Genomic DNA, 23,469 nt, shown 5'->3' on the forward strand with positions numbered 1-23,469 from the left:
GTTCTAATTTATGGGTCACTTTATAGGTATATTGATTTTTGTTTTCAAAATGGAATAAATGATGTGGTCGACTGATGTTCTTTCAAAACTGCATTGAATCTGTGTGCTAGGTAGGTAGTGTGGACTAGAGAAAAACGTAAATAGGCAATCAAATTCTTTCTAAAAACAATTAAAAAAGCGTTTCAGAAAGACAAAAAGTAGGAAAGGATCCTTCCAATTTATTTAATGAACAATTGTCTTTAACGAAGCTTTTAAGGTTATGAATGCAAGTTGTAACTTCAATTATATCTACCCCAGATTAGCAACTCAATTTTAACCTCTAGATTTCTCAAATTCATTTAAAGTATATAGCATTTTATAAGCTAAAAGGGGATCAGATTTAAATCCAACTATGTCTGAGATCGTTTTAACAAAATGTTTCACTTGCATATCACTGGTGTTTGATTTATTTTGCATCAAGCTTTTTATGTTTAAACACTGACAGGAGTTTAAATACAAAATGTTAGCTGTCACTATTCATTTAGCTGATTATGTGAGATGCCTTAGTTTTGAGAGATGGGGGCACTGTCACCAAAAGAAACAATATTCTGACAAGTTCAGAGAATGCCTTCTTGAGGTCATAATTTTGTAGCCATGCTGACTAGTCAAAGACAAAGAAACAGACAATACACAGTAAGTAAAAACATAATTTTTAGAGTTGTCAGCAGCAAGAAAATAGACAACAAATTTCCATTGAATAAACTGTTTCCACCACCTTTTCTGTTGCTCTTTATACAGTGTCAAGCCTTAAAAAACGTAGCCTTGGTAAACAAACCTAATGCCTTTATCAGCAACTAATTACTCTAGACCGATACTTTTATGGATACTAATCATTCTACCGTTCTTGTTCTTCAAAGAGAGTGCGTCTGTCTGCATCTCAGACCATGTTTTGTTTGCTGGCATCAAGAACACTCGTCTGATAACGGGAAAGTTATATTGTAAACTTTTTGAGTTTAAGCTCCGCAAGTCAGGCCATCTACATGGAAGCCGATTTAGGTCCAGTGGAATGATAATTAATTTTGCAGCCAAACTGCACTAAAGTTTTGTCAGATGTTATTATACTTTGACATTTATAAGACAGTAATGAAGAAATAGGATTTAGGTTTTAGTGATCTAGTGAGACCTTCAATTAGTGGTCAGAAAAATGTTTAGCTTCTGTCAGCACCTACTTTACAGTAAAATTCAAAAATTTTCCTAAGCACCTTTTTAGCCTGAACTTTCTTCTTCATCTTTTATTTTTCTGCTTTCATCTTGGCTGTTACCAGTAACAGTTTCTAACTTAGCCTTAGGTTTTTTTAGTCAATAGAAAATCGTACTTTAATTGAATATTAAAGTATACATATATATATATATATATATATATATATATATATATATATATATACACACACATACATACGTATATGACTAAGAATATGTGTGTTATATGTAAACAACTGTCTTCTGGTGGCTTTTCATTTGGTGCTGGGCAAAAATAGAGAGCAATTCTACCAATTTGGGAATGTAATGTGATAAATGGAATTTGGCCCTCAATATATTTTATACATCCTTTGTTGTTTAATATTTGCAGGCTAAATAGTAATAATAGTAGTTTACTTTTATTTCAAACCAATGGATAGGTTGTCTGATACCAAAGTAAAGCTCAAGCTATACAATTAATTTCTAGTGAATTTTAGGAATAGAAACGCCACAACAGTATTTTCTCAAAACAACTTTTATAATATACTATAAAATTTCTGGTGAATAGATAAACAAGAAAACTGAGAGCTAAAAAATTTTTTTCACAGCTTTTTGACTTGTTTAACATTTTTGTTCCAAGACTCTCCATTCTCTCCACAAGTACAAAAGAAAATAAAAATCTTCTTTCTCAGAAAATGTATATTAGTGGTGATGCCTTCTTCATTTCACTTTTCACACAGTCACTAAGTAAACTTTTTTCTGAATAACTGAAATTAATTTAATAAAATTATTACTTTTCGTCTTCAAATTTCCCACACATTGTAAGAAAAAAGACAATACCAGTATGGAAATATGTCTGCTTAATATTTCGTTTCAGTACAGTATACCAGTATTAACTCTATTGACAGAAATTATCACAGGACTTTGAATCAGGAAATCTAAAGCATAGCATAACAAAAATGGACAAAAAGAAAGGCCTAAAAATCTACTGTCATTTGTTCTGTCATCCCTATAAAGTTAATGGGTTGGAAAAATGGTCAGTCTTTTGAACCAAAGTTGATATTTAATTGAAAGGAAATTATTTTTTAAGTGTAATTTTTGAGTTTTAAAAAAATACTAGCATGATTATGAAAAAGAACCATGGAGGGTAAATGAAGGTTCCTGTTCATCTATCTGCTTGTTACTAATGAAAGTACACCTAAGTATTTGAGGTGCCTAAGTATTTGAGGTGCCCCTTTGTAGGTGCTATAAAGGAAATCACATTGAAGGAAAGCTGTGTACATTTTTCTTAAAGATTTATTTTGAATTTTGTCAGAAAGAGCAACTTGAGGCAATAAAATATATAATGATTGGGTTAGTTCTATGGCTGAAGTTACCATACTGAAGGAAGAGTAGCAATGGTACTCTCAATAATCTTAATGATAAGGAATAATGTAACAGATTGATGAGGACTAACATATCCAAATGACGAAATATGAAATTAGGGGTTCAAAGAATTAATATCCATATATTCTGTCTTTGTTTTAACAAATGCTATTTTTCCTCGAGAGGAAAACTTTAGAAAAGTTACCTAACATTTTAAATGCTCTCTCTGCTTAGAACAGTTGAATAAGTTTCATACCCAACAAAATGGTAGTTTACAACTGTTTTGGTATAATAGGAGTACACAGTTTCATTTCAGGATGTTTAAAAAAACCTTAGTAATATAGAAAGTGAATTTTATTTTAATTGGTCGGGAACAAGAAAAGGTTAAAAAAAATCCTTGTGGAAGTCTTACTGTTAATTCAGTGATGAAGTTATTATGATGCCAAGTACTCGTGCCTTGTTGTGAAGGTGCTTTTGCTCTATACCCTGTAGTCTCCCATTTGTAAACACACCTTTTTGATGTTTCTGCCAACATCCTGGCAACAAAGCAGTGCAATTTCAAATGAGCTAATTAACTTAATTGTTGATGAAGCATGAAAGAGTTCATTCACCCTGTTAGCTGCTCCATGACAACATAAGAGCCTCAGCCTGTGAAGTTACTTATCTCCATAAACCTATCTGTAGCTCTGTGTTTATATCTCTTGTACACTGGAATTGAGCACGGAAAATGTTTCACGAAAGACACATATTCTCATTTGAAAAAGAACCTCTTAAGAATAAAAAAAAAAAAATGTCATTCTGTGAAGAAATTAAGGATACACCAAGTTTTGATTTTAAGATAGAGAAGCCATATAATCTATCATGCAAACATACAGCCATGTATGTTTCCTTAGGATTCCAAGGGCACCAAGTATCAACATGGATGAAATATAGTTATCTTAAAACTTTAGCTTCTATCAACCTTCATTTGTCTATTCTTGTTAAACATCCATTTTTAAATAGCATTATTTAAAATATGGAATATAAAGTCTGCAATTTAAAAAAGTAAACATATAAGATATGTCTGTTTCATATATATATATATATATATATATATATATATATATATATATATTATGACTCTTCACATGATTTTACTTCAAATTTTTATTGAAAACTTGAAATTTAAGTGAACCTTGCAAACATATCTCCCAATTTTTAATGACTCTCTTACAGTAGGCTAATATTTTTCAAACATTCAAAAACCTGTATTGAATGATGTGTACACATTCTCACGAAAAGGTAAAGAAGAGTTGACCTCCTTAGCCTGACCTTGCTGACACACTGGGTGGAGCACACAGAAAATTTAGAGTGGGCCTCACTATGGACCTTTACTTTCCTCCTTTAGCTTCCTTTGGTTTATTTACAACAACGTGCCTAAAACTCCAATATATTCCACTCCCTCCCCTAAAAAGAAGTTAAAAACCTACTTTAAAAACTGTCCAAAATCTTCACAAATGCTTTCACAGCCTGGCCATTTGCAAACTCCATGGCCATAGAGAGTGTGGGAGGCCCCAGGCTCCTCGTGTGACGAGCTGTAGCAAAAGAACATGGCATCAGATTCATCTCAAAAAGCCATAATCGTTGCAGGCTGCAAGCGCCTGTCAGGTTACGATCAGTGACAAACAGGTCAAAACAGGTCAATTCAGCTCAGAGCAGTCAGAAAAATTTAATCGTTCTATTGAATAGTTCAACTGCCAAGGCTAGATGATGTTCCAATTAGAGGAGAAATAGAGCCAAAGATGACTGTTAATAAAGGATGAAAACTAAGAGGACTGTATAATATCATATGCTAATCCTGCCATATGACCTTAATGTAACATTCACCTCTAAATAAAAAATATATATTCTTATGTGGTCAAGTGAAAAAAAGAAAACTATTTCTAAGAGAGTAATAAGATTTTTGAAATGCTCTCTTTAAAAGAAGACATGGACCTTCAGGATCATTTAAATTGTTTAATATATATATATATACATATGTGAACTATATATATTAGTAACTATATATATTCATTTAAAAAATACTACTTTGGAACAGTGTTCATTAGCTATATCCTTCTATAATTATTACAGACTTTTGATAAGTGAGTATTATATCAGAGAGAAAGATCCTAGAGAAATTAACCAACTTCTGAAATATATAATCATCAAATTAATTTCAATTAAAACAACAGTGTGAAAGCATTCAGAGGCGTACCATTTTATAATAATGCAAACTAATAAGAAAAAATTTTCATGGTACTCAAATGAAAACTGGAAACATCACCAAATTGTAACATTCTATTTTAAACTGTGTTGTAATTAAATATCTTTGAAAAAAACTTGTTTATGAGAAAGAATTAGTTGCAGCTAGGCTGATATTCATATTATATACCAAAATATTATCATTCTACTACACTTAAATTTGAAGTTTAGAGATATGTATCATATGAGCCTCAGGCACTTTGTTAAGAAATCCTACACTATGGTTTCAGCCTTTAAAAACATATTTTTCATGTTGAGCAGTATTTTAGTTTATATATCTTACGTAAATTACTTTAAAGGACTTGATTAGATAACCATGTGTCTGAATAAATGGGATTAAATGGACAAAAGTACATGGGTGCTCCTCTTATAAAGGCAGTCTTCATGCAACTAAAATAAAACAGTGAGTTGAAAAACTATCTAACATTATGAACTCAGTGTTGGTAACTGAAATCAAATACTTTTTTATTTATGGATTTTTGAGGCAAATTTATTCAAAAAGTTACCACCATAAATTTTTTAGAAATAAATATTTTTATTAATTTAAATTTATAAATTCCATCATATTTATATATTCCATCATATATATTCTCTAATTTCTAAACACATGTGTGAAACATATATTAAGGGGAATATATATGCATCTTTATTTGAAACTGGCTAAGTAAAAAAATGGTAAAATGTTCTCATAGCATTCAGGTTAATCACAACATCTTAGTCATAAAATATATTGATACAATAAGTCCACATACACCTATGAAAAAATAACTTTCTTCAGGCAAATTCCCACTGTACCCATCAAACTGCTAGTATTTGAACTGCTTTTTGTAATGAAAAAATAATTTATACAATAAATAATCTAAAGGTTTCCATTTAATTCGCTGTTTTACACATTTTGCCTGTGAAGTGGAAATTTTAATTTTGACTTTTATCAATGGTGAAGGTAAAATTTTGTGATAGATCAATATAGAGTAAATCTCAGGAGATTTACCTGTCTCGCCTTGCACTGAGAACTGCAGACTGTCCATTCACTATGGAATGATGGGGTATCGGCGGTGACGCTTTGGAAGTGGTGGAGGAGGTAGTCGAGGAGGAGTTGTTGGTCGTGAGGTCCAGCCCTCCATGTTTGATGCCATTGTCTTCCATGCTGTGAACTCCGGTCACTTCTTTCCACAACTGCTGAATCTCAGCAGGACTTAAGCCAGCTATAAAATGAAAGAAAGCCCCACTAATATAACAAGGCAAAGTTCATGTAATGAGATTAGAGTTAGTACTGGATTGAGGCCAGTAATAAAAGTGATATTACCAGCATAATTAATATACAATAAGCCACTTTATACCATCAGCACCATTGCCTTTCTCTTGAAAATCATTTATTTGCTAAAAAGTACCAATTTGGAAATAATACTAGGAATAATAGTGTTCAGTAAAATATCAAGGATTAATAGAAAAATCCAGCAAGTTTCATCTGAAAATTAAACCATTCAACTTTCAACAGTAGATTTTACTTACTGCTAGTATTAAGTTTCATCAGTGAGGAAGTGAAAGAGAAATAGATTTGGAAACAAGACATATCAAGACAAATGAAAAGAAAAAAAGAAGTAAGGAAAGCAACAAAAATGTCAGGGAACTATAGTAAACATTCAACTCAAAACAAAACTTGATTTGACAACTATCTGGTTATTTTGGTATTTCTCAGAGAGGGAAATGAAACAATTAGATTTTCTTTTGAGGTCCTGAAAAACCCAATATGCTTAACTACATGGATCAATTAAGCAGATAATATCTAAACTTCTTCATTTTATGACTGATAGAATAAATCCACTACTTATTTAAAAAAACTCCCTGCTTCAGATTATGCAAATTTACCTGATTTATGAAGAATGAAAATAAAAAAGCTAGACACAATCCTTTAGCTTTTAACTATAACTTTCAAACAAGGAATTGAGAGACTATTGTTTACAGTATTTGACTTATAAAATAGTATTTATATGTGCCAATACTGTGTTTTCATATAGTCTTCATACATCTTGTGCTCTTTAATCCTCATTATAATCCAATGGAGCTGATATTTTTATTATTCAAAAAAGTATCCAAGGTCACAAATCTTATATGCAATAAAGCTGTGATTTAAATCCAGGCAGTCTGACTTGAATACCTTTATGTTAAAATATTGTATTGAAAATATGAAAATGACTGAATAAAGATATGCAGGGGAACTGCATCTGTAACTATAATTGCTGTCATTTATTGAGCATCTATCCTGGTGCTTTCCATTCACAATCTCAATTAACCTCACCTAAAGTTAGAAATCATTATATTTTACAGATGATGCTCCATGATGATTCCAATATGTAGATAATTTGGGGGGAAATTGTTAAAAGTCAACTATCACATTACTCAAGAGACAATGTTTTCACATCTACAATTTGCTTAGCTCTTTTCTATGGATGCAAAACTATGAATATGAAACAACTAGCCTATCAATTTTGTACAGTTTTGCACGTTGTGTGAGTTTGGAAGTAATGGTGATTTGCAAGAATTAACTTATTTTTCCAGCAGTAATATAACAAGTTCAGTATCGCCTGCACTGTGTTCTATGGAATGGTACACTTCTAAACACTGTCAGTCTACCAGATCTAGGCAGTCTGTGGTCTCTGCCTGGGACCCTTCTGACTCACGTTAGCATGTAGAACGGTTCCGAGATGTCTAGGAACAAAGAAAACGAGTCTCTTTTTATAACTCAGTGTTTTACAAATATATTTGAGGGGAAAAAATAACAACGAACCCTTTCAGCAATTACACTAATTCATTTTAGTCTTAAATACTAGACACAGGCCTAGGACCCATTAAGTGATCGCCAGCCCAGACCCCTCCCTTGGATTGTAGGCTGCCTATTTATAACCTTGACAGATTTCTCAAAGCTTCCAAGTTCAAACGAAGCTCCTATTTATACAGCCCCCCATGGCCCCAACTCACTTCTCTACTACGTTTCTTGTCTCTTTTTTATTCAACAGATACATAGTGCTTCTGACATGCCAGTCACTTTTCTGAGGGCTTCACATATGATAACTAATCTAACACCCCAACACATGATTGCTGCTGCTGTTGTTATTGTCCCCGTTTAGAGATGAGGACACTGAGGCACAGAGAAGTCGAGTAACTTGCCCTAGAGGTCATACACAGCAGAGGCCCCTCCCATTTTCAGGTCATCATTCACACATCCGCTTCCCTGGCCACCGTCTACAAGTTCAACTCCTCCCATGTCTTACCGGTGTTTTATTTCTTCCTATCCTTACATTAGAAGTTTTCTACTTAGTGCTTATCACTTTATATTTTACTCTATTTAATGTCTGTCTTCTACACTAACATGTAAGCTTTGTGTTGGCAGAGATTTTTGTCTGTTTTCTTCACTGTTTTCTCCCCAGTACCTGGGGAGTGCCTGCAGTGAGTGAAAGCTTAATGTGTGTTACTTAAAAGATCTGTTTAGCTGACCAGAACACTAGTGTGCTGGCCAGCATAATCTGGAAATCAGTGCACTAGACCACCATGGAGTAACAGTCAACTTAAAGCCTTAAGTGAAGATTATGCAATTCTCCTAATCATATATTTTAAGGATATATACATACTAGTGCTAAAAAGTTTCATAATGATCTAATTAAAAAATTCCATGACCACACAAAATTGAGAAACCCTATTTTACTTTTGGATGATGACTCGGGCTTGTTCTTCACTGCCAGTACTGCAAAACAGCATTAAAAGGTTAGTTTTTCCAGGAGTTGAATAAATGAAAAGATGAATTCCTAACCAAATTGCATATAATACCATAGATAAAGCAATTAAATAATTATTTAATCTTGTAGTCAGTTTGTGCAGTAACTACTGGGTGCCATACACTGTGCTAAGAATTAATTAAAATTTGATAATTCATATCTAGATTACATATCCTCGGGGCACATAGGTTTAAAAATTTCAATGGTTTTAATTATTGGTAAAAATTACATTAGCAGCTCTGTCACACTCAAAACTAAAAAAGTTCTTTCAATGCCCTTTCATTTTCTATGTCCAATAATTAGTTTTTAATATTAAATAAAAACATTTTATACATTATGATATAAGGTAAGTATACTGTGAATTTTTAATTAACTTCTTTACTAATACTCTGCTTATTTTCTAGGGTTGCTTACAGTTAAAAGTACTAAAAGCAAATTTTGGTAGAAGTATTTATAGCATCCATATATTTTATTGAACCAATTTGATATTCAGTAATTTGAATTATTGAAATATTAGCATGTAATTTTTACTTTTTGTATTAGGTTTTATATTTTGAAAAACTAGTATATACACATGGCCAAAATAATTAAATCACAGAGGAGGGTATACATTGCAAAATTAAATTTCCCTACCAGCCCTGACTTTGGGTGCCCAGTTCTCCACTCCAGAGGTAACCATTATTCCAGTTTCTGGGCTATCCTTCAGAGATCTATGTGTTCATATATAATGTGCCAAACCTAACATATTATTGATTTATATATGACCCGGGGCCTACTATAACCTATAGGTACAATGCCCATCTTTAAAATGTATGTTTAATGAGAGGTGCACCGAATATACATTTTGTCCAAATGCTGAATTACGGGGAATGAAAATTGCTGTTTGGCTGAAACTGAGACAAGCAGATATCACTACCAAAGAAGAAACTTCTGGGAAACAGGAATACATTTGATATAAAAGAAATTCCTACTATGATTTTAATATTAAGATTTTTCTAGGCTGAATTTTGAAAGTTTGATATTCTACTACAAAACAATAATCTCTCAGTATTCCTCATCACAAAATTTTAATGTGGCAAAGTTGACATTCCACTTTTTAGTCTTCCCTCAAGATATAACGAATTGACAAACAGAACTTGAATTTCAAGTCTTATGGCCTAAATGGAATTAAATATATTTTAATGTACGCATGCTAACACACTAAACAATTCTGTAACAATTAGATGATATAATTTAATCTCTCTTTCTATATTTTTTATATTTTATCAGAAACTAACTCAACACACTTTTAATATTTCCCTATGTATTTATTTATTTATGTTAGTTTTAATACATAAAATTAACAGCATTCACAGGTAACTTTGCAAAGTTTTATTCATGCAATAATAAATGTACATTTTTACTTCTGCTCACTGATGGTGTTTCAGCAGGCAAAACCCCAAAGAAAATGTTCCCCCCATGTTACAAACTGAGGACATACTGAGTACTAAGCTGGCAACAATAATTCTCCATGACATGTATTGTTCATACTGCTGGTGCTGTTACCCTGATAATACAGGGGTGATCTATGGAAGCACATGATCACAGATTAAGCAAACATTCAAGTATGTCAGACATGGTGTTGAAGTAGGCGTTTGGCTACTGAGATTTTCATAAGCAGAGAATCAAGTCAAAGCCAAGTAACTGATTTGGCTAAATACTGATGTCAACGAACTTCAGCACATTCCTAACTCATCGTAAAGGACATTATTAGATTTTATTTTTAAAGATTTCATTTTCTTTATTATTCATCAGTTCTCTGATTCCAAGCTCTTCTAGTTCCACAAAGTGCTAGTTCAAAATAGTGCTGGCTCGATATATAATTCCCTGTTTGGTCTTTCAAACTGGTAATGGAAATGTCCTATTTTAAATAATTTTCCTAAATTCAAAAATATGCAAAAAGTTGGAATGAACTATAGATTTTACCACATATATGTTAGTCCCTACAGTCATAGTAAACCTGTAAATATATTATATATTGGGATACACTGACTTCTATCTTATGTCAAAAACACATCAAAGTTAAAAGTACATGCACAATAATTTCCTAATTTCTAAACTGTAGACAATGGTTTCGGTCATGAAAATGTGTCTCTAAGTAATTACCAGTGGATATATGAACTATACTTTCTATGTAGCAAGCTGCTTTATATTCAGTATTTTATTTGAGATTGATTTACAAATCCATCCTTTTTAATTTGATTTCTGTATACCTAAAGTCACTCTATAAACGTACTTAAACATGGTAATTTAATTGCCTATTTTACATTAAAATCAATATTATACTAATATTCATGATGGCTTTAAATGCTTCATATTTAAAATAATTTACCTTAAAATGATAAAAATAATTGTATCATTTTGTCATATAGAGAAAAATGTCTGTATACCTCCTACTCTTATCAAATTTATCTGATTATCATATACATATTTTTGATACAGTTGAGAAACATAACTTTAGAAGCAGTCTGAGGAAGCTGTGTTAAATCATGGGAATAAACATTTCAAAGATGGCATATTTTTAAGAACACAATGATAACATTATCACTGGGTATTAATCCTACTTGGTTTTTGTAAGGTTTTTATTCGTGGCAAATCAACCAACCAAAACGTGGTATAACGTGAACTGGGAAACTGATAATTAAAATAATTAAAATATATATATTTTTATCTGAAATAACCAGTAAGTAAGGCAGAAATGATTCAGGGCTTATACTATCTAACAAGTGCTTCTTTACGTTCTCACACTCTAATTTTGGGATCCCAGCACAGCATTATGAAGTCATGTTGTTTTACTGTATGTAGCTGGTTTTTCCGACACATTCTGCCTGCATTTGACTGATGGTTCTCCATGATAGCACATTTTACACTTCTCATCTAAACAGTGAAAAACACAATAATGACTCTCTTCCATTTTGTTTAAAATATGAATTTTCTGCTAAAACCAGATATGTTTTCAGATTTACTTCCTTTTCCTCAACGTTCTCTATCCTGTGCATTTTATGTCTCATATATCTTATAGGGAGTACAAATATAAAAAAAAGATAATTCTGTCAAAAGACAGCTCAGAAATGAGAGAAAAATTTTCATCTGAAAACTATTAGAGTGGTTATATCATAATATAACTATAATAAATATTCTTGTTCAGCAAGATATTCATTTGTGTTTATTTATTTTGCAATCTCATTAATTTTTTAAATTACAGTTAGCACTCAATACTATTTTATATTAGTTTCAGGTGTACAGCATAGTGGTTAGACATTTATATAATTCACGAAGTGATCTCCCCAATTAGTCTAGTACCCACCTGGCACCATACATAGTTTTTACAATATTATTGACTATGTGCCCTCTGTTGTACTTTACACCCCTGTGACTATTTTGTAACTACCAGTTTGTACTTAATCCCTCATCTTTTTCACCCAGCCCCCAGATATTTGTATGTTTTTTTGGAAGAAGGTAGTTTAACAAATATATTTCAAATAAGTCACATTTTGTTTCTATGAACATCTATTTTAAACTTTCTTGAAATGTTTGTTTGAATGGTTTTACTCCAACAAAATCATGGTAGATCATGCTTTTCTAATGAGGAGATTCTCATATAATTAGATCCTAAATACAGATTTCATTTAAATTTTTCTGAAAAAAATCAATGAGATAATATTTTTGCTTCAGTATTTAGTGCAGTTTCTACCAAAAAAAATATGTTTACATTGAATTAATTTATAAATTCTGTCTTTTTTAAACATCATTTCTTCATTTGTCCTCAAATTGTAGTTATTTTTCTAAAGAGCAATAATTTGTGAATAGAACATTCATTGCTATGGTGACACCATGGTTTATTTCAATTCTCTTTGGAATGACACAGAAAAGTGGGTTTTATTGCCCTGTTTTTCTTTCACTATTTGAACTTTGTTTCTTGATTGCCTAGGAGTGATTCAATCAGGTGAATTAGAGGATCTGAAGTCAAGTGAAAGGGAATTCTGGGTAAAATAAGCCAAGAATACAGTAATTTGATAAAGAGAAAAACATGTACGATAATATTTTTAATTTCACGTGACATAAACAATGATTATGTGCACTTTACTGACTGTATTTTATTTGCCTAATTTAAATTTTTGTATGTTTAGTTCTTGATTTTCTTCAGTGTATCTTATAGAGTCCGAAACATGCACATCAAATACTGCTACAATCTGAGGCCCTCTGTAACAAATGTAATCAACTCAAAATAAAGGTAATTTGGATTAAAGTTTGTTCTAACAAAATCCAAATGCAAATTAGAATATGCTTTTATGAAGTTTGATGAAATATGACTCTTACCTGCATTGAGAATTTTAGCGTACAAGGAGTCATTTTGTTTACCATCGTTTTTCTTTTTTTCACTTAGAACTCTTTCTATTTCCCTAAAGTTAAGTGTCAAATAATAAATATATACTATTCCAGTATTGTATGGTATTATATTATTTTACAGTATTGTATTATTGATATACAACCAAAGTTTTCTTATCAGAAAAACAAATAAGAACGCAGCTGACAGCTTTTTAAAGCTATAATTTATAACATGCATAGGCAATATTATTTTAGAGAAAGTAGGATCAGTCTAGTCCCAGGATGTATGCTAGGATCCCACAGAGCGTAACTAGGATGATGATCTGTAGGGATACATAAAGCCTCACTTTTATATGGGGGCTTCAATTTAAAGATTAGGAACTTCTATCTTTTCCTGATCAGTTGTCTGCCAAAACTCCGATCAGCTCATTTATGTTAAATGGGGTGTTGTTAGCCTTCCCACTAACCCAATTCTCTGCAGATCCTCGCTGTATGTTTAATAGCGCTTGAATTGTGTTGCCCTTATAAATTGTTTTCTGCCTTATGACTAATAAATGCACATTTAATATCTAACAAAACACTTGAAAGTAGGATGTAGTAAAATTTCTGAGTCTGAAAAAAATGTCTCATGCAACCAATGTTAATAATATTTCAATGGTAAACTTGAAGGTCATCAAAACAGAATTTCTCCAGGTACAAGGTAGACAGGCCATGAAACGTAGAGGGTGCAGGACTGAGTATGCACCATGTCTTGTATGTACCTTGGGGCAGCGACTGGACCGGAAGTGCCGCCTGGCCTGGTGGGATGGAGATCAGGCCCTGGCGCTGAAGGCTGAGCAGATGTTGCTGCTGCTGGAGTTGCTGCATCTGGAGAAGCTGCTGCTGGAAGACAAGCTGCTGGGCCGCCAGCTGCTGCTGCTGCTGCTGTTGCTGCTGCTGCTGCTGTTGCTGCTGCTGCTGCTGTTGCTGCTGCTGTCAGAAAACCCAGCCGGTCAGCAGCAGAGGATGCTCCTCACAGAGGCTCCCATGCAGACATGTGCACCCTACGCACTGTGCACCCCTCTCACTGTGCACCCCTCTCACTGTGCATCCCTCTCACTGTCCTCCCACCCACTGTGCACCCCTCTCACTGTGTACCCCTCTCACTCTGTACCCCTCCCACATGTACCCCTCTCACTCTGCACCCCTCTTACTGTGTACCCCTCACTGTGCACACCTCTCACTCTGTACCCCTCTCACTGTCCACCCCTCTCACCATCCATCCCTCACTCTGCACCCCTTTTCCTCTGTACCCCACTCTGTACCCCTCCCACTGTGCACCCCTCTCACCTTGCACCCCTCTCACCTTGCACTTCTCTCACTCTGTACCCCTCACCATGCACTCCTCAGTCTGCACCCTTCTCACTGTGTACCCCTCACTCTGCACCCCTCTCACTGTCTACCCCTTTCATTGCCCCAGCGAGTTTTTGAATGACCATCCCACGGTCAAAGTTCAAGGGCAGGATGTGAGCAAGTTCTAGATTTTGAGTTGCCTTTCTTTCAAATGTTACACAGCAGCAGAGAACCAAAGAACTTGCATTAAGAGTATGGGACAAGGTCTAGAGAAAGTTTATAACAAAGGTTCAGACTTTTAACAAATCCGCTTATTGCAGATGATAATGAATTCATCTAGACTAAAAGAATAACACTTTATACAGCCAACTTCAACGACACTGTTTTTCCCCAACTGAATAAGTCTGGTCTGCAGAGGTTTAGGAATGTGGTCTCCAGTGATCTATTAGTAAACTAGGACCTAGCCTTCGTTGGACAAGCCTGTTAGCTCTCTCTCCCTCCCTCCCTCTCCACTCTTGTTGGAATATATTAAAGGCAGACTCATGTTCAAGGCAAAAAAATAAATAAATAAAATAAGTGCCCTTATTATAAGGAGAAGCATAACTTCCAATTTCGTGAGGCATTACAATACAAACCCGAGTTCTTCGGGCTCGGGAGGGTAGGAGAAGGCAGTCACACTTCAGAGACAAGCTGCTGTGGAAGACCTTTCCTTTTTAGTTTGGGGAAAAGAGAAACTTGTGATGCGCTCACTGGAAAACAGACTGCATAATGGAGCAAGTCATGTGGACTGCCCAAAGCCTCCGGAGAAATAAGGGAGCAATTTCTATTCTGGCGTTGATGGCTGTCTGAAACTCTATTCACAAATCCAAACAGAATCAAAGCCTCCGGAGGTCAAAACTGCTTCCTGGACGTTTGCATAATGGGCAGCTTGAAGACGACGCTCTGATACCTGCTGATCAATTTAACTACTTCAACATGTTTTGTTTGTATTATGTTTGTATTTGATGCAGTTTGCTGACAACTGCAAGCTAGGTCTGAGAAGCCAGCCTGTCAGTTTGATTTATGAGCATATCAAACTGTAACTTTCGACTCGCCACTCCAAACCTACAGTAGTAGTTCATTAATCAGGGGCCTGTGACTTTGAAATCTGTGCTCACCCAGTTCCTCCCCTAGTCCCCCACCGACAGTAGGCCAAATTTGCATGCGTGTTCTCTGAGCTGCAGCGCTTGAAAAAAATGAGGTTCCCTCACCAACTTGGATTCTTGGCGAATACAAGATAATCAGGACTTTGTCCACACACAGCTCGCTCTCTGCACACTGTACTCATTAGTGACCATTCGGCAGCACCGGACTGGAACTCTCAAGTCCCACGCTACAAAACACGAGAGCAGGAGAGTTCCACTGTCGCTGTGCCTAAGCTCGGTGCAGACGAACCCCAGCGCGCTGCGCCAGGCGGAAGGTGAGCGCCGCCCCGCGCAGGCCCCGCCCCGCCGCCCCGCCCCGCGCAGGCCCCGCCCCTCGGCCTCCCGCCGGCTCCTACCTCCTTGGCCTGCTTTCCAGGGTGCTGCGGCTGCGGCGGCGGCGGCTGTGGCTGCGGTTGTGGCTGCGGCTGCGGCTGTGGCTGCTGCTGCTGCTGTTGCTGCTGCTGCAAAAGCTGAAGATGTAACTGCTCTTGCTGTTTCTTGTAAAACTCTTGTAGTTGTTGCTGAATAAACCATTTTGACTTTAATAAATAAAGGCAAACGTTTCATGTATTACAAATCTGCTAAACTCTTCTAGACTGGCATATGGTAGAGGATCCATTAAGATCCGCCTCATAAGAACAACAAAAATATGCGTTGGAGTCAAGGAGACAGATCTACACACATTTCTTTCCAAGGCAGATGAAAATTTCCAATCCAGAATCCAATAAATCCTAAACAAAAGGGTATAGAAAAGTCTGTATTCTAAAGGGCCAGAGCCAGATGAATACCCTAAATTATTACATCAGAAGTCCCAATAGCGTGTAGAAATAGGTTATATTCTACCATTTATAAGACCCAGATACATAGCTACGTAGAATTAGGTTGTCTAGTTCTTTTTGGAGAAAAAAATGTAATCCATCAGGCGTACAGAAGAATGTCAGACAGAAATATCAGTAACTGACCTGAGGTCATCATCATAGGAGATAGGAAAATAATTAAATATGTAAGGATTCAGGTAAAACACATTGTTTTTCTCTATAATAAGTAAGTCTATGACATAAAGTCCTCTTTATATACACTTGATATTGTACATACAATACATTGTATATACATTGGATATTGTACATCCAATGATGTACATACTACTTTTTTTTTGGTTTTTGTTCTTGTTTGTTTGCTTTTTAAGATAAATTTCATGAACTGGTGGCTTAGCTGTTTAATTTTGTTCTAAAAAAGCAGGTACCTCTCTTCCTAAGAACACATTTTTGAAAAAAAAACCTGGGATGGTACTTTCCCTATTGTAACAAATTGTCAGTTCAAACTTCATATTCACATGAACTAAAAAAAATGCTAAAGTGTTAGGAGTTTTTAAAATAATGATCATCTATAAATCTCTTTGTACTGTTACTGGCAAGTCTACAAAGCAAATGTACCTAAGCATTTGGATATTTAAATTTGATTTATTCCATGTTGAAATTACAGCTTTCTCTGCTCTTATTCTAGATTTTAATAAATCTAAAAAGACCAAGGGATCTAATTTTTCTAAATTTTCTGATACAGCTCTGCAATTAAAACACTACATTTATGTGCTAATATGCTGATAGGCTGTCCCTTCAAGTGGAGAATGGACTGTCACATGTGCCCATGGTGCTGTCAGCGTGGGTGCCTACCTACCGCCATGCTAGCACACCAAAGCAGGTAACCCACATTACCTGCTGCAGCATCACTGCCTGCTGCTGCTGGAGAAGGGCCTGGAGCTGCTGGGGAGACAGGACTTGCTGCTGGAGGATCTGCTGCATTTGCTGCGGGGTGATGACCTGCGGGGTCATCATGGCCACCGACACGGGCACCTTGACCAAGTGGGTGGGGGAGACAGAGAGAGAGAGAGAGAGAGAGAGAGAGGGCAAAGTCATAACCAGGTCTGTTAGCATACTTCGCAGCTGTATGTCATCTCTAATCATTCCTTAGCAATGATGACCAATAATTTTATGTAACTATCTACTAATAATATTAAAGTGCCACAGTATTTAGATACTAGCGTTCCAGATGCATCAGAGTTCATCAGACTCTATCTTTATGTTCCACACCTCTGTGTATTATGCAAAGATGTTCGAACTTTGACTAGCATAGTTACAAATAAATAATTACAAGTCACTGTTCTCAATACTTCATAATTGATAATATCGATGTCAGTGCTATAAATGAAAAACTTTTTGAAATTGTTTAAAGGTATGATTAAATAATAAAGATTAAAGAATTGGAAATAATATACCTGTAAATATCTGTCATAAAAGCTATTAAAAAGAATGTTATGTAGAGTGTACTTAATCATAAAACATAATCACCATCTTCAAAATATCATGGTCAGACAAGTAAGTTCGCGAAATTTCCACCCTCCATTTACATGGTGAAAAGTTCGCGAACTTAACTGAATGACCTTTCATGTATATATAAACTGTAATAGTACTAGAAAAATACATATAGATATATACATGTAGATATGTACCTTCCATAAGGTCTATTATGTGCTGAAAAACTTGCCACAGTTCTCTCACCCAGCAGCAGACCCTTACCACATTTTAGCATATGCAGTGTTTCCACTTAATTGTCTCTATATCTACAAGTAAGAGTACTTTATGTGTAATTGGTAACAAACACACTTTATAAGGAAAGCTTTATGAAGAAGGCATGCAATAACACACTTTAAGTTTACAGTCAGATTTCAGTGCATACCACACATGTTACCCAGCTTGCTACTATTGTGACTAATTTGGTGTACAGACAATTGTAAGCAGGTTTTTTACCTTTGCATTCTATAGAGCTCATTTTCCGGTTCACTACGGTTGAACTATTTTTTAGTCTTAAATGATTTGTATTTCCCTAACAATCAAGTTTATGACATGAAAAAAGCCACATCTCTGCCATCCTAAAATCACGTAAATCCCACCATGTACGTGACGTCCTGCAGGTTGTGGCCCACCCTCTAGGAAATTGCCATTTTAAACTGACACTATGCAGACACAAAGATAGGCAGAAGGATAAGCCACCCAACACACAGCTAACTGAACGTTCTACTTCAGTAAGATATGTACAAAAACACAAATTGCAATGAATTATATGGAGAACACAGGTACACTTCTGAGGGGTTGCCAACATTACAGGCACGCCAATACTGTCGTCTCTGAACCCACATACGTAAACTCATCCAACATGAAACATGTGAGGCTGCTAAAAATTTAAATTATTTTGACAAATAGAAAATTAGTTTTTCTTACAATGAATGATAGTTTTATGGTAGATGTAGAATGCTCAGCTTGCCTTGTTTAGAAATTAATAATTTCCAAGAACTTCTCTATTTTTAAGTGAGTCATTTTAGGGACACATTTCCTTTATTTCTCCTTTAGCACTTCTGTTACTGTCCCATTTAATTTCTTTGTTACATGAGCTACTCTAGGAATTCACTGAGAAAGATGGAGATGAACTGAGTACACAGATTTTTTTTTTTTGAGATTATGCTACTTTATCAATATGTAAACAGGCAACACCAGCATCAGATTTGAAGTTCTATGGGTAACTTTCTAAAATATATGTACCTTAGCAAGTCAGGTATCAGGTATTTTCCACTAGTTATATTATTTTATTCATGCAAATGTTTTAATGAGGGGCCACAATTTAGATGTGTTGCAGAGGCGGGCAGGGAGAACTTAGCTCCCATACTTCCTGCTGAGAAGTCAAATCACAGTCTGGTTGGCTCTAAGGGAACAGGATATATTATGCAGCTACCCAAACCAGAAGGAGTAGCTGGTTTTAAATGGGTGTTCTAGTGAGAACTGTAGTCTACCTATTACAATCTTTAAAAGTGAAGGAAAGAAACACAGTCAACACTGGTTGGTAGATTTTTTTTCTCTCTTGGTATTTACTAAACTGACAGATGGGAAAGTCCCTACAATGATGCATCAAGTAAGGGTTCATTTACTCTATTTATTTTCTCATTAGATGAATTAAGCACAAAGCTGGTGTGCTGCTCTGTGTACCCAGAAGTGCTGGGTACATGGACATAAAGATACGGCTATATAGTCTGAAAAAAGGGGGGAAAATTCTAGAAACTGAAATGAGTCAAAATAGTATAAGTCAAAAGCATGTAGACACTACCTTAGAATAGGCAGGTAATGACTAGATTTTAAGAAAAATAATGAATGTGTTTACATTAAACTTCTAAGTATGCCTCATTGAAAGGGTCAAAAAGTTATTAAAAGACAATGCAAAGGTCATGCTTCCCCTCAAATGACTCTAAATAGTTATTGTAAGAGTCATGGAACCGAACCAAAATTTTTATTTGATATAATAAGCACACCGTCTTTGTATAATCTAGTTCAGCTGGAGCATTTCTGAATGTGTTGGGTTTGAATATTAAGCATGTCAATTAAACATCCCAATTACGTGTGGATGATTGGAAAGGTTTTAGCATAGTGTCAGTCCAATTCTTTCTTCACTAAATGTGAATTGGGAAAAAAAAGTCACAACCTTTTTTTTTTGAGATAGATGAGATTTACAGTGAAAAACATTACATCCTTGTTAGCAGAGTCTGCCAACTACAGGCTCATGGATCCCTTTATTCTTTCCTTAAATTGTAAAGACAAAGGAAGTCCTGACCTCCAGGCCCTGGTAATTAAAAAAAGTATGTAATGCTATTATAATTAACTGCAGTATAATAAATGAAAAACTTATTTTCTTGTTCTAGTATCTGCTTCCATTTTAACAGACTATTGATAGGAAATATTTGATTGTACACTCTTTGATAATTTTTTTTTCTGTTCACTTCTTTTCTTTCTACACTATCTGTATCTATAGTTTACTTTAACATAAGAAACTATTGTACTGCATTGCCAGCTTTGGTCCAAATTCAAGGCCTGGTTACATGTATAATGTCTAACATAATAATAGCCTTTCAAAAGCTTCCTGGTTTTATGGTATTAAAAAGAACTGTCCATGAATTGAGTGGTATTTGTAGGCTTTTCATCAAGTACTGAACAGGAGTATTTAAAGAGATCTGGGAAGGCCAGTGCATATTGCTATTTAATGCAATCTTGTAGCAGCAGGAAAACAGTGTGACAGGAGCAACAGACAGAGCAGCACACTGCAATAACACACACTGATTCCTTTTAATCATGATTCATCACTACTTAGTTTCTGCTGTAGTTTACGACACGAGTTTTAGCACCCATTTAATCACTTTAATAAAGCAGAGTGTTTTCTGTTTTGGAAAGGAGAGTTTGTCCAACTTTTTACCCTTCTCTTCATGACACACAAATATTTCAGAAGAGAGTATAGTCTTTCCTTTGCACTACGGTGAAAACGCGGCTGCTCATGTAGGCACATCACTGTAGAGACCAGGAAAGGGGATATATACTATGCCACACCACATGTTTAAAGGTCAGAATGCAACTTCTAATCTCACCCTGGCTAATCAAGCTGCTCAGATTATTTCACATACGTCTTTGGTTTAGGCCTTGACATGCCCTTGTTTTTCTTTCTTCTCAAAGCGAAAGTTCCTCTCTTTGATTAGCTGAAACATTTGCATGGTCACTACACATTTTTCATTTTATAAATCATTATGCATTAGCAGTCTTGATCGCCTAGCTTGACTAATCCTGACGAACTGAAATCACAGCTGAAGGTCAAACTCCATTCCACTGCACATTCATATTCAAACAAACCTGCACCATTGTTCATTAGGCTTCTAAAACCATTGGGAAGAAGTTACTGAATATCTTACACTTATTCCTCATTCTTTCCAAACTTAACCTACTAATGCTTAACAGATGATGGGGCAGAATACACACCAAATCAGTAACACTTTGCAACTGGAGTGCCTGGTTTTATTTTAAGTTTTAAAACCTAGAATATAATCAATAATTACACAGAATTAAAATACTTCAGTGCTTAAGCAATTTGAGAAGGAGTTGCACTGTTTAAAAAGAGGTATATTTATTTGTGAAAATGATGTCATTTATTTGTTTAGTAACTTAAAATGTTGACATGGCTAGTGGGCCAGATCCATTCCCTGGAATTAAGATCTTGTTCAAAATTACTGGGAGGCTAGTTTCCTGGGACTGTGCTAACAGTTAATCCTGTTTATTTGTCTACATCCATAAATATTTCCTTTTAAATTTTAAAATGAACTTTAATATACCAGATACAAAAACAAAACAATTGTGATTTTGATGGAGCTCACAAAATTAGCCCAAATAATATTAATTTCAACAAAAAGCAAGCTGTCCTGATAAAAGACAACTCTCTAAGAAAGCAAAAATAAATATAAGAAGGAAGATCCTTTCAAGCTTTCATAGGCGCTCTCATAGATTGATGGATGATAATCATCTTAATTTCACTGCTCTCCAAAACAAAGAGCCAGAAAAGGCAGCAAAAGACACTAGCCATTCATTCCAGGACCTGCACAATGCTAATTCCAACATTTAGCTGCATGGTTTTCTGCTTGATGTATCAGAGCTCAAAAGATGAAAGCAGAGAAGTAATTGCTCTCCTGGTTCTTATTCTTCGCTGACAACCCATAAATTTAATTTTACACACACATTCATTTACATTTTCAAGTATATGACATGATAATTGCCAGAATATAACACCTCCATTCCTGTAGATACAGCAACTCGCTGATTGACAAGTGTGGTGAATAGAGAGGAATGGTGGTTGAATTGCAGAATTTTTTTTCTTCTGAAAATTACACTTAGAAGGGCTAACGGTAATAAGCATTTATGAAATAGTCTCACCATAAACATCTGCACATAAAATGAACAGTAGAACTCAGCTATTACAGTTTCTCAGCTTTTTTGTGCGTTACACTGAACTCTACCATCGAAATGGTAAAATTACCAACAGCTGATCTATTGAAGCGCAAAAGTAGGAAACAGGCCGTCCTCAACGCTGGCTCTATCTGGTAGTCGTTACACTTTCCAGTCACTTACCACACTGCAAAGCAATAGGACATTTAGCCTGTTTAAGTATATTTAATTACATTCTGAAAAAACTTAAATAGTTCACTATTTTCCAATAAAATGTACATTCTTTCTGAGTCTCACGAAGGGGACAAGTTATTCTACAGAGAAAAGTAGTTACTGATTATTTTTAAGTGTTTCTTGACAACGACTTATATTCTTCCAAAGCCTCCTGCAGCTGGGTACACTGATTTAGCTCTCCAGCTCACCACGGAGAAGGCTACAGACTGACTTGCTTTTCTTTGGCTCCAAAGTTCAAGAGTGGAACAAAGCCCTCTAAATTGGATCCTGATGAGAAAACATCAGCAACTTCTCAGAAGAATTTCAGATCATTAAGATGCTCTCACTGCACTGGGAGCTGCTGAGGAGGCTGTGTGACTGACAGAGGCCAACGTCAATGGAAGAAGGCCCTAAGAAAGGGAAAACTGAGGTAGGGTTACAAGGGTGCCGAACCAATGACTGCGTAATCACTTTTTGTGAATGCCCTGCCTGCTTCATACAGGTCAGACTAGATCATGCCTTTAGGTGGTGTGTTGCTTAACATTCGCTCTTAGAAGATATGCATCTGGGTGAAAGAACCGTAATATTCCAAGCTGCAACTTTTTGCCTCATGTTACATAACAATGATATGCCTACCCACAGAATTAAAAAAAATACTTTAAGTTACCTGCCCATACAGGTTCTTTATAGGTAATCGAAAGATGTTACTAATCAATTTTTAAGATAATTTAACAATATACTAGCATCTCTAAAATGTGTAACTAAAGCCAATTCTTCGATTAGTGTGTCTCCTAGGACAGTTGTAACCTATCATCTAAAGAAATAGTGTAAGGACTTTGGGCACAAAAAGTGACACCTAAACTTTCAGCACAACATATAAGACAGACACATAGTTAGAATGTAGTTAATAAACATTCAATGAATGTAGTTAAT

General features: G+C 35.1%; 1 protein-coding gene across 16 annotated transcripts in view; it reads right to left on the bottom strand.

Annotated features, from left to right (window-relative positions):
* FOXP2 (forkhead box P2) overlaps positions 1-23,469 on the bottom strand; it is a 610,938-nt gene that overhangs the window by 51,979 nt on the left and 535,490 nt on the right. For 10 of the 16 annotated variants that reach the window (XM_074315699.1, XM_074315696.1, XM_074315694.1 and 7 more), the window contains 5 exons: positions 17,236-17,373; positions 15,880-16,044; positions 13,769-13,979; positions 5,858-6,071; positions 4,053-4,157 (listed from right to left, as the gene is read on the bottom strand). In XM_074315699.1, the coding sequence (XP_074171800.1) occupies positions 4,053-4,157; positions 5,858-6,071; positions 13,769-13,979; positions 15,880-16,044; positions 17,236-17,373 (833 nt within the window). The remainder of the gene's footprint in view (positions 1-4,052; positions 4,158-5,857; positions 6,072-13,768; positions 13,980-15,879; positions 16,045-17,235; positions 17,374-23,469) is intronic. The other 6 variants (XM_074315700.1, XM_074315706.1, XM_074315704.1 and 3 more) reach the window with 5 other exon arrangements.

Source organism: Rhinolophus sinicus, linkage group LG11 (genome assembly GCF_036562045.2).
Source record: "Rhinolophus sinicus isolate RSC01 linkage group LG11, ASM3656204v1, whole genome shotgun sequence".
NCBI lineage: Eukaryota > Metazoa > Chordata > Mammalia > Chiroptera > Rhinolophidae > Rhinolophus > Rhinolophus sinicus.